Source organism: Anolis carolinensis, chromosome 4 (genome assembly GCF_035594765.1).
Source record: "Anolis carolinensis isolate JA03-04 chromosome 4, rAnoCar3.1.pri, whole genome shotgun sequence".
NCBI lineage: Eukaryota > Metazoa > Chordata > Lepidosauria > Squamata > Dactyloidae > Anolis > Anolis carolinensis.
The window spans coordinates 178,194,659-178,206,762 of NC_085844.1; the positions used below are offsets into that span (position 1 = coordinate 178,194,659).

Genomic DNA, 12,104 nt, shown 5'->3' on the forward strand with positions numbered 1-12,104 from the left:
GTGGGAACCCCCCTTCCTTGCATAATTTGTTCTTCCGTCTCATCAGAGGACGTCATTCCTGACAATTTTATCTCCCAACATTTTTCGCATGACATACGTACACACTTAAGTTGACAAACTAACATATTGTGACACACAGCTTGGAAAGCTCTGCCATAGGGATTCTGTAGTAATTGATGAATCACAGAGTTTGTTTCAGGTTGTGCAGCCTGATGACGTGGACAAGATCCTTGTTGGCTTTTAAAACTTGCCAGAGGGGGGTTGGCAGACTGGTTTGTAAGGATAATTAATGCCTCGTTGGAGCAGGGTATATTTCCATCAGGCCTCAAACAAGCTATAGTGAGGCCAGTATTAAAGAAGACCTCCTTTGACTCCACTATTTTGAGTAATTTCAGACCAATCTCAAACCTTCCTTTCTTGGGCAAGGTTTTGGAGTGGGTGGTTGCCTTTCAACTCCAGGGATTCTTGGACGACATTGATTTTCTGGACCAATCGCAATCTGGCTTCACTACCGAGACGGCTTTGGTTGCCTTGGTGGATGACCTCCACAGAGAGCTGGACAGGGAGAGTGTGTGGTGTGAGTGCTGGTTCTCTTGGACATCTCAGTGGCTTTTGATACCATCAACCATGGTATCCTTCTGGGACGGCTCTCTTGATTGGGCCTTTGGGGCACAGCTCTGCTGTGGCTCAAGTCCTTTCTGGAGGGCCGTTCCCAGTTGGTAAAGCTGTGGGAGACCTGCTTGGACCCCTGGCCTTTGACCTGTGGGGTCCCGCAAGGCTCTGTTCTGTCTCCTGTGCTCTTCAACATCTACATGAAACTGCTGGGCGAGGTCATCCGGAGTTTTGAAGTTCAGTGCCATCTCTATGCAGATGACACCCAACTCTACTACTCTTTTCCACAAAAATCCAAGGAAGCCCCTCGGATACTGGACCAGTGTCTGGCCTCTGTGTTGGCCTGGATGAGGGCGAACAAGCTGAAGCTTAATCCTGACAAGACAGAGGTCCTCCAGGTCAGTCGTACATGTGATCGGGGCATAGGGTGGCAACCTGTGCTTGACGGGGTCGCACTCTCCCTGAAGGTGCAGGTCCGCAGCTTGGGGGTCCTCCTGGACTCGGCACTGACGCTTGATGCTCAAGTGTCGGTGGTGGCTGGGAAGGCCTTTGCACAACTAAGACTTATGCTCCAGCTCCGACGGTATCTCGTGAAGTCGGATCTGGCCTTGGTGGTCCATGCCTTGGTTACCTTCAGATTGGGCTATTGCAATGTACTCTACGTGGGGCTGCCCCTGAAGACGGCCCGGAAACTACAACTGGTCCAGTGCTCGGCAGCCAGATTATTAACCGGAGCGAATTACAGGGCACGATCAACCCCCCCTGTTTAAGGAGCTTTATTGGCTGCCATTTATTTTCCGAGCCCAATTCAAGGTGCAAGTTATCACCTACAAAGCCCTAAACGGTTCTGGACCCACCTACCTTCGTGACCGCATTTCCCCCTACGTGGTCTCTTCGTTCGTCCGGGGAGGCCCTCCTCTCGCTCCTGCCACCATCACAATCGCGGTTGGTGGGGACCTGGCTCTTCCAACAAGCCTTTGGTGAATGATTTACGCCTCTGTAAGGCTTGTCCTGGTGATATACATCTGTTGCACTTTATTCTATTCCTTCAGCTGGAATAGTTCCCATGTTTTACCTCAATTTTAGTCCCTTATCTGTGATAACATTCTCGGGTACCTTTCTTGAGTTCATTCCTCAATATATGCACTTTATGGCCCAGTTATTTTTATGTGTTCTTCATGTTTTTATTCAATCCATGTTTTATTGATTTGTTATTGTTATGTTTTTATTGACTTGTTTTGCTTAGTGTGTTTTACTGTGTCTGTTATGTTAGGGCCTAGCCCCGTGTAAGCCGCCCCGAGTCCCTTCAGGGAGATAGTGGCGGGGTATAAGAATAAAGTTGTTGTTGTTGTTGTTGTTGTTATTATTCTGTGTTTCTGTAGCCTGTGTAGATACAATTTTTTTTTGTATTTTTTGCTTATAACAATCTGGAAAACTATGGATATTTTCCGTAGTGTTTATGCTATACTTGATCAGGTTCTGTGGGAAACAAATATTTAATTACTAATAATAGTCCAAGAAATTGTCATTTTCATTCCTAGCATGGTAGAACCCAGATATCAATATTTCTTCAAATTGATTGGTATCATTTTTATGACTCTTAGAACAGAGAATCCCCTTGTAATCTGGATTGCATTGCCCACACCATGTATCGTCCCCCTTCCCAATATATAGAATTGCACTCTTGATAAAAAATGCTTGAGTACAACAGGTTTTCTACTATCTGAATAAGCTCATTATTTTCTTCTGTGATCTCCATTTAACCTGTCTTTCAGATACAGTGGCCTTTTGGAAACTTTTTTTGCACAAAGCTGCAGAACAAGTCCTCATATCAACCTGTAACCAGGCTTCCTTCTTTTAATGAAAATTGCTATAATGGATAGAAAATGGGATTATTTGTATAGCAATACAAAAGCACTGTTAACAATGCTGTTTACTAATGCTCCACATGTTCAAGTATATGAGCTACCTCTGGCTCATTGTTGTGCGAGAGTGTTTGCTTACATGATGGACTTTCAGTTCAACCCATGTACCTGAGATCCAGTCATTCATCTATTCACAAACTGAATCTTTCTTTTATCAAACAACAAAACATTGTTTCAGGAATTATCCACTTTACTCTTCCCATCATTGTTCTTTCAGTTAGTCTATTGGTGTGGAGTATCCATTGTAAATAGCCATTTTCTGCTGAAACATTAGAGACTGGTTACTTAAGAGAGGGTGGTTTTCTTTGCACAATGAAAAAAGCCCTAATGAGCTACTGTTGTTTGTTTTACTCTGATATAATTGCTTAGGTTCAGTAAATAATGTTGCATCCATTGTACAGCAATGGGAAATGTCAAACACAAAAAAGAAAGCAGGTGCTTCAGTAGAGAAAATGGAAAATGACACTAAAAGGTGCCTGTTTCTTTTTTAAAAAAATAAACCCGCAAGATAGGTAAAATATAAAAATAATTTTGAATATATGAGCACATCTAGCCTTTACTTTCAGAATTTCTTTCAAACAATACAATGATATACAAGAAGCGCACTGAAATATGCTCTATCTTGATTCTCAAAATCTGCAGATCTATATATATAAAAGAGTGATGGAATCCTGGCAACCGACAATACAACAAAACTAAAGGCCCCCCAACCTCCAAATTTGACAACACAACCCATCACCCATGCCTCTAGGTTGATACAACAAAAAGAAAAGAAAAATAAAGTCCTAATTAGAGGGAGAGGAATAATTGTTTTTTATCCAATTGCTGCCATTTAGAAGGCTAAGCTCTGGTCTCCTAGCAACCTACTCAGCCCAGGGGACAGGCAGAGTTAGACTTCACTTAGCCCTCTTCCACACTGCCTATAAAATACAGATTATCAGATTTTAACTGGATTATATGGCAGTGTAGACTCAAGGCCTTTCCACAGAGCTATATAACCCATTTATCATATTATCTGCTTTGAATTGGATTATCTAGAGTCCACACTGCCATATAATCCACTTCAGTGTGCATTTTATCCAGCTGGGTAGAAGGGGCCTCATATAATCCAGTTCTAAGCAGATAATATAAGATTTTAAATATACAATACAGTCTCACTTATCCAACATAAACAGGCCGGCAGAACATTGGATAAGTGAATATGTTGGATAATAAGATGGGATTCAGGAAAAGACTATTAAACATCAAATTAGGTAATCATTATACAAATTAACCACCAAAACATCATGTTATACAACAAATTTGACAGAAAAAGTAGTTCCATGTGCAGTAATGCTATGTAGTAATTACTGTATTTACAAATTTACCACCAAAATATCACAATGAATTTAAAACACTGACTACAAAAACATTGACTACTAAAAGACAGACTGCGTTGGATAATCCAGAACATTGGATAAGTGAATGTTGGATAAGTGAGATTCTACTGTAATATGAAATAATTACTGTGGTAGAATAATACACAACAACATAATCTCTAAAACCAGGACAGTAAATAAAGAGCAACACTCTGAAAGCAGGGAAATTGGGAATTCCACAAAGGAAACTATCAGGGCCAGCTAACACCTCCCAAGAAAGAATTCTTCCAGAAAGGAAGCTGACAAGGGAGTGAAGCAGCGTGTATTACCAAAGTCATTATTATTATTATTATTATTATTATTATTATTATTATTATTATTGTGTTGCTGTGAACCGTGAAAATGAATACAATCTGGCTCCAAGTATTCAAAAACACTAAAATCAGAATATATAAAAATTACTGTGGTATAATAAAACAGAACAATACAATCTCTAAAATCAGAACACTAAATAAAGAACAACACTCTGAAAACAGGGGAATTCCACACAGGAAACAATCAGGGCCAGCTAACACTTCCCAACAAAGTATTCCCATCACCAAAGTCTGGCAAATCCTCTGTTTTCTGAGGGCCACAGACAGTAGAAGCACATAAAATATTGCAAACAACACCACTCTGAAAACAAGGGAATTCCAGACAGGAAACAATCAGGGCCAGCTAACACCTCCCAACAAAACATTCACTCAGGGAGGAAACAGCCAGGCTTTAAAGCTGCAATGCCATTACAGCAACGCGTGGCCGGGCACAGCTAGTACTATATAAATATATGATGCTGGATGACACAATTGAGAGAACTACATGGATTGTCCTTAATATGTGATTGAGGTTTGGCATCTGCTCTGGTATTTTGTATCGCTGTGTAAGTCTTTTTACAAACCAAGTGATTTCCACAGCATACTTCCTTTTAAGTTTGAAAAGTATCAGTAGCATGGAGGGGCAACAAAATCCAAACTTGTGTAGAGCATGAACCCATTTATTTATTGATTATTCTCCCAGAATAGGACCCAAGGCAGTTCTTGTACATGCTGGACGAGCTCCCTGGACTTTGAAAAAGAGTGCATTACTTAGCTTAGATTCATGTTTTCTCTTCTTTGCTTTTGATTTTTTTTAAGCTGTAATATCCTTATTCTTTTGAATACTTTAAAGCTTTATGTTCACCTTAGTCCTAAACCAATTTATTTGAATGCAGAAATTAGTCATACTTGTTAGAGCAGTCCTATTGAAATAAATAGGACGTACATTAATCATGACTAACATAAATCCCATTGACTTCATGCTTGATCATGCTAGATGATTTAATTAGACAGTTCATACTTTTTAAAGGCATCAACATGTTTCAATTCAAATTGTTTGAAACAAAAGTACTGTTTATTTTGCTTCAGTGACATAAATTTGCTATGAAAGTATATGCTAAATTTGGATCATCAGGAAACTTGGTTCGAATCATTTTTATTGCAAGCTTATTTGTAGGGAATTTGTGTGGTAAGGTCAGGCTTACTTGTATTTTCTTGTTGAGAATTTTGCCCGGGAGAAGGTTACAGCATATTAATAAATAAATTAATTTGTCTACATATTTAATGGCCTTGAATTTTATGCTTTAAAAAAGCAATTTGGCACTTGACAATTATTCCTTCAATCAAATTTCCTAAGCCCTTTCTGTCCAACAATTAAATTAGTTATCACCACTATGCAGTAAACTATAGGTTTAATAATGTGTTATAAGAGGAGGATTTGTTTTAATTAGTTGTTTTCTCAGCTATTATTAAGAAATGAACAAAGATGGATGTGTTATTGAGATAGCTAGAACAGTTGAGTGGAGAGAAAAAAACTTTTTCAGAAGCAGAAGGACAGCCTGGATACTTTGAAATCTGTCCTCAAAAGAAAATAATTTTAGACATACTTAAAAAATTAGGAACAAAAAAGAAGATCATCTTCCCTACCCTTAGTTCCTCTCAACTTAGACAGCACCGAGAAAGATCTCCAGTATTACATCATCACAATATATTTGATTTAAATTATATTTCCCCCATAGGAGTTTAGAGCAGCTAACCATGTGCATAAAAGTTAAAATAGTTAAAATAAAAATGCAAATGTCTAAAATTACATTGATGTGAAAAATTGATTTCAAATTTCTGTTAAAATGCACAAATAAATAGCAGCAGAAGACAAGTAAAATTTGGTTTATTCTCTGAAAGCTTTTAGAATTAGTTACTTCTAAAGTGGTTCCTTTAAGGCAAGAGTTTGTGAGAACAACCTGATCTTTACCAGAAGCCCTAAACAGATTGTACCACAAGAACTTCTGCCATATCTTGCAACCTTATGTGTCATGCTATTGTGGATTTCTGCAAGTGAAGTTTCTCTTGTTGATTTGAAATGCCAGGTAGGTCAGTTGTCTTTCATTAAATTGAGATGCCAACTGTAGATGGAGTAAGAAAGCACAGTCATGAAGCATAGAGCAGACTTACTGATCAAGCAAAGGTCCCTCTTGGGCTGGAAATCTTTTTTTTTCAAGTCATAGAAAGACACTAACTAGTCTGGATGTGCAAAGTTACTTTACCTAGGAATTTTTCACAAATCCTTGCTCATTGACACCACACAATCATAGTTCTATATTTCACTTTAAATGCCATGGTAACATCCTGTAGAACCCTGGGATTTGTAGTTTGGTAGGAATTTGAGCGGAAAATTTGAAATACTACTCCCTAAATTCCAAATCCTAGGATTCCCTAAGACTATAATTGTACAGTGTGGATGGGTTCCAGAAAAATAGTCTTCAGACAAAATGCCCAGAGTTTATCACTGTGATCCCATTTTCTGATGTGGACGGGATAGATGCTCAGCTCAGAGAGGTTGTCTAGTAGCACCATTGTCAAAAAGAATGGACAGGTAACCTAAGGAGAATAAAAGTTGCCTTATCTCTTCTTTTGAACTTATAGAAGGAAAGGGCTTAATATGGATTAGATGTTTGAAAGGTGCTACAACAGACACATCACGTAGCTTTTGACAGCAGGTGCCAGTCCTTTCTCTGGGAAAAGCCTATTTTTCACAGAAATTCACAGAAGATGGTAAACCATAGGAAGGTTCATTAGGAAAGACCATAACGTGGCCATCGCTCTCATCCCCATGGGGACACAAAGTTAACATTATATTCTTGACATGAAAACACAAAAAGTGATACCATCAATGACAATATTGCGGAAGGAAATGAGAATAAAGCTGCTCACTCATTTCCGAAGTTAAAACTCATGTTTTGTTTGTCTTTTTTCTCAGGCTATTAGACTATCTCTAGAACAGTCTTTGCCTCCAGAGCCAAAGGAGGAGAACACTGAATCAGTTAGTAAATTGCGTATCCGAACACCCAGTGGAGAATTCTTTGAGCGACGTTTCCTGGCCAACAGCAAGCTGCAGGTCGTCTTTGATTTTGTAGCTTCCAAGGGGTATCCTTGGGAAGAATTCAAGCTACTAGGGACTTTCCCCAGAAGAGATGTAAGTACACAAACTTCCTTTGTTTCCGATTGTTTATTGTCATTCTTGGTTCATCCAAATTGTGAGTTTTTGTGGAATTCCAAAGTACTTTTTCTCGAAAGTGTTTTTCTCGAAGTTCATAGCATCACTGTATTTGCTGATTTCTTCAAGGTCCTTTGGTCCAATCTCCTGCTCAGTTCAGAAACTATAATACAAGATAGAACTACAATATGTCTAATGAAGGACTGATTCGTGTCTTTTTGAGTATTTCCAGTAAAAAGGTTGTTTAAAGTACTGTGGAAGAGATTTTTCATAGTATTAATTAAAATCTACTTCCATGCAATTTCTACCAATTAGTTTTAGATTCCACGAGGATATTCCATAAGGGTGAAATCCATTGTGTGGTTTTTCTGCCACCAGGGAGTGAGTCAAAGCCACCTACCTCTAAACTGAAAGTGGTATCAAACTGCTATATGCTGTGTAGCATCTATAATCGTCTTTTGTGTAAGGATTAGAGTTTTCTATACAGATTCCAGATGCAAGCTTTCTGAACTCCAGATTTTGCAGTGATTTACCTTTACTGGAAAAAATTTGATTAATCTGAAATGTTAATTCTGATTTCGTACTATGTTTAGTGCCCTACCTCATACATTTAACAGCTACTGATTTGAAGTGGGTGATAATATATTATGATACAAATAATTTGGAATACATTTTTCTGGCTTAAATTTTTTAAAATAAGGGCCCTGTAATTGCTTTCGTGGCACAATCATCAGGATCTCTTGAAACCTGCCGTGGGAAACAGATGTTCCTTCATATGTGCACCATACTGGGGAGGTATGGTGTAGGCCAGTAATACTGGAGGTCCACTTGTTCCTTACTCCTGCTTTAGAAACTCTTTGAATTTTATAGGCTATATAAATCTCTTTAAAGTTGCCAACATGTTGTGGTATGCAGGCGTAATTAGCAACTACACCATAAAACAAAGAGAAGGTATACATATTTTGTGGTTCTATTTTTTCACTCCCATTTCAGTCAAGAAGCTCTGCAATGCAAGTACTTCCTACCAAACTCCTCCCTCTCTCCCATATTCATCAAGAAACAAGACTCTCTTATTACTGCATCAATAAGAGTCCATAGAATGCTGTATGTTGTTTTTAGAAAACCAGAATCTGTAATCCTGCAGAACAGCTGTCTAATTAAGAATTGAGCACTTTCCCCAATCTGGATGATTGGGGCTTAGCAATTGCAAAGTAGCATTCAGTAGTTTTTCTTTTTTGTTTTAATGACAAAATTAAGGACCTCATCCTAGTACCCTTGGAACTCTTTCTACAAAATCCCGGCCTTTTGATATCAGCAATCTTTTAATGGGGAGATGAATATGTTCCAGAACTAATTGCATAAGATTCAGCCTGATTAGTCATTGTAATTGTTAACCATTTATGAAATATGCTAAAATACCTCTGTGTTGTATACCAGTATTATGGAACTAATTTGCAATCAATTGTTTAGTGTTAGCATGTATTTCTTTACTCAATATGTATCAGTTCATCATTCACTTTAATCCTGAAAGTTTAAGGTAAACAATAGTACAGTGTATATATTTGAAACATCTTTATGCCATCAAGGTAGTGTGTTCAGCTTTTACAAAAAAAAAAAAAAGGGGCAGACCAGTTCTTGCAGCATGAAGCAGTGATAACCCAAAGCAGACAAGGCACCGCCTTCTATGTGACATTTGAACAACAGCAATGAACTTAACATCTATTGAATGACTTGAGTTTGAAATTCATCCGCACCCTACCAGTATTCCTCCAGATGTCTTTCTCACTTCCTCCATTCACTTCTGACCCAAACTTTTTTATTAGCTTGGAGGTCTTGCAGAAGCTAAGGTCTAAATCTCATTATGGAGTAGAAGTTAGATAATATGTGTGATTAGTTTATACAGTAGAGATATAACATGTTGCTTTGTCTGCAGATGCCGATGCTAGCAGCAAAGGGCTGGTGAATTGGGGAATTATTATTTTCTGTGCCAAAAGGGAGTCGGGAGAATGGCCATACTGTGAGAACCTCCCAGAAAATATACCCTTTCTGTCCCTTTATAACAACAATAATATCTTTGTAATCTGGATGCTTGCAAATTTCACTGAAATCCTTAAAAATGCTATTCGGTGCACTGGATTGGTCCCTTTACTCCTCATGGTGTCTGTGGAATGCACACATAATGGTAATTCCCGGCACGTGTGCAGCCTGTTCGGAACTTCAAACAGCTGAGTCTAGTTTGGCTACAGCCCCACCCACCTTCCCCTGAAGGTATATAGCCTCAGGTGGGGATGTAGCCCACGTTCCTTTTTTTGCCGCCGCAGCAGCGTTGAGGAACTTAGTTTAGTTTGGCTTCTTAGGTAGACATTGTGGCTCAGGCCCAGCTAGCTATGGCTCTTAGATTTAAAAAATGTTCGGGGTGCGGAGGGAATCTCCCAGACTCGGATGGCCATGAAAAATGCCTTCTTTGTCTGGGAGAGGCGCACTCCACGAAGACCTGCGGGGTATGTCGGGCGTTTACGCCCCAGGCCCGGAAGAACAGAGAGGCGCGGTTGAAAGCGCTCTTATATGAGCGTGCACTTTTCCCGGCGCAGCCAGAGAACCGGCAGCCACCTCCAGCCTCCCAACCCGCCTCCCAGCCAGACCAGTCGCTCACCTCTCCGCGGGCCTCCTCCTCCAGGCGGCCGCGTTCTCCATCCCCACAGCGACTGCCCCAGGCCTCGGGGGAGGAACGTTGGCGCAAAAAGAAGAAGACACGCAGAGACGCTGAGGGCTCAGCGTCTAGGACCATGCGGCCGCCGCCGGAAGGAGGAACATCCGGGGCTTCACAGGCCCCGCCCACCGCGGCGCAGAGGCTGCGCGAGGCCGGCTGGGCCACGCCAGGGACTTCTGGCCTGCAGGCGGGTGCGGCCCCCCTCCCCGAAGCGGAGGCGGGCCCCCGTGAGGAGACTCATGCCGCGGAACCGGAGCCCCGGGTTCAGCGGCAGTCGGCCGCCGCCGCGGGATCGCGGGTCTGGGGTGAGCAGCAGCTATCCCCCCTTCGCCAAGGCCCGAGCGTGGCCCACTCGGCGTGTAGGCCTTCGCCTCTGCCTTCCTTGTTCCAGTCAAGGAGCCCGTCCCAGGCCGGGCTCCCGCAATTTGCTTCCCCTCCGGGGCGATGGACAGGGTCTAGCAGCCTTGTGACATGGCATGGCGACTCCCTGTACCGGGGTTACCCGGGCCGTGAGGATTTTGTCCACCGCTTGCCCGGAGGCCGTGCCTACGTCTTTGGGCCTGTCCTCATTCCGGAGAACCAGGCTACTCAGCCGCCGGCCCTCTCCCTTCAGGGCGGCCCGGCACCACTGCAAGCCCCCTGTGCCGAGGCGGGAGTGTGCGCCCCAGGCTTAGACTATATGTCTGTCTCTGGATCTCAAACTCCCTATTCCCTAGGGGAACAAGATGAAGAGGCACAGGTGGGAACGCCTGTAGCGGCGGATGCTGCTTCTCTTGCAGCCTTACTGTCACGTCTTACGAAAGCTCTTAAGGTCCCGGTCGCCCCTCCCCAAACACCAGTAGAGGACTTTTTGTTCCCTTCTGACCAACAACAACAGGCCCCACTCCCGCCCACGATGCTGCCGGCCATTCCTTACATCCTACAACTTACCAAAACTCCGGATGTGGCACCCCCATCTGTAGCCCCAGTGTCCAGAAGGAATGAACTGCTTTACAAGGTTGATTTGGCGTCAGCTCCCTGGGTTGCCAGACCGCCACAACCCAATACTATTGTAGCGGATATGACTCGGGGAAGGGGGTCTAGATCTCAAACTTCACCTGCGGATAAGGAGGGAAAGAAGTTGGAGGGCCTTGGTAGGAAGGTTCATACTGGTGCAGCCTTCGTTACGCGCCTAGCTCACTACGGCGCTTATATGTCGTCATACCAGGAATACCTCTGGAAACGTATGGGTGCCTATGTGGCTTCTCTCCCTCAGGAGCATCAGGCCTATGCTTCAGCACTACATCAGGAAGCCCTGCTACTGTCTAGAGCGCAGAAGGACATGGCGAAACATACGGCAGACACAGCCGGCCGAATGTTTGCCACCTCGACTGCAATCTGGCGCCACGCTTGGCTGCGGGCGTCAACCTTGTCGGAGGAGGGCAAAGCCCTTGCTGAAAATCTTCCTGCACATGACACTGGCCTTTTCAATCCAGAAACGGATGAGAAGTTGAAGCATAAACAGGAGGTTAGGCAGGCAGCCAACAAATATGGCTATACCACCCAGAGATACCAAGGCCGCAACAGGTGGCCACCCTCAAGTACCTACACTCGTAGGCCCTACAATGCGAGCACCAGGCCTTTTCCGCAGGCGTCATCATCTCAAGCAACTTGCCAACCTCCGCAGCCCCGGCCCCGGCAGCAGGGTAGGGGATGCTTTCAATCCCAATCTAGGCGGCGTGTTTAGCGCCACCCGGTCGCCCTTTGAGGCGCCCGCCACACACTTGGTGACGGGTTCTCCCCCGCACGGTGGTGATTTTTCCATTTCTTTTTCCCTTAGTGATCTTACGACGCTGGAAGAGCGTCAGGCCCTGCCAGGGGTGCATTTTAAGTTTGGGTCATGCCTGCAGAAGTTTTTTTCGGCGTGGGCCGCCATTACCACGGATAGGTGGG

The 12,104-nt window shown here is 42.8% G+C and overlaps 1 protein-coding gene across 1 annotated transcript in view; it reads left to right on the forward strand.

Moving 5' to 3' along the window:
* Positions 1-12,104, forward strand: part of faf1 (Fas associated factor 1) — a 234,135-nt gene that overhangs the window by 206,816 nt on the left and 15,215 nt on the right. The window contains exon 18 of the mRNA XM_062978316.1: positions 7,226-7,441. Within this exon, the coding sequence (XP_062834386.1) occupies positions 7,226-7,441 (216 nt within the window). The remainder of the gene's footprint in view (positions 1-7,225; positions 7,442-12,104) is intronic.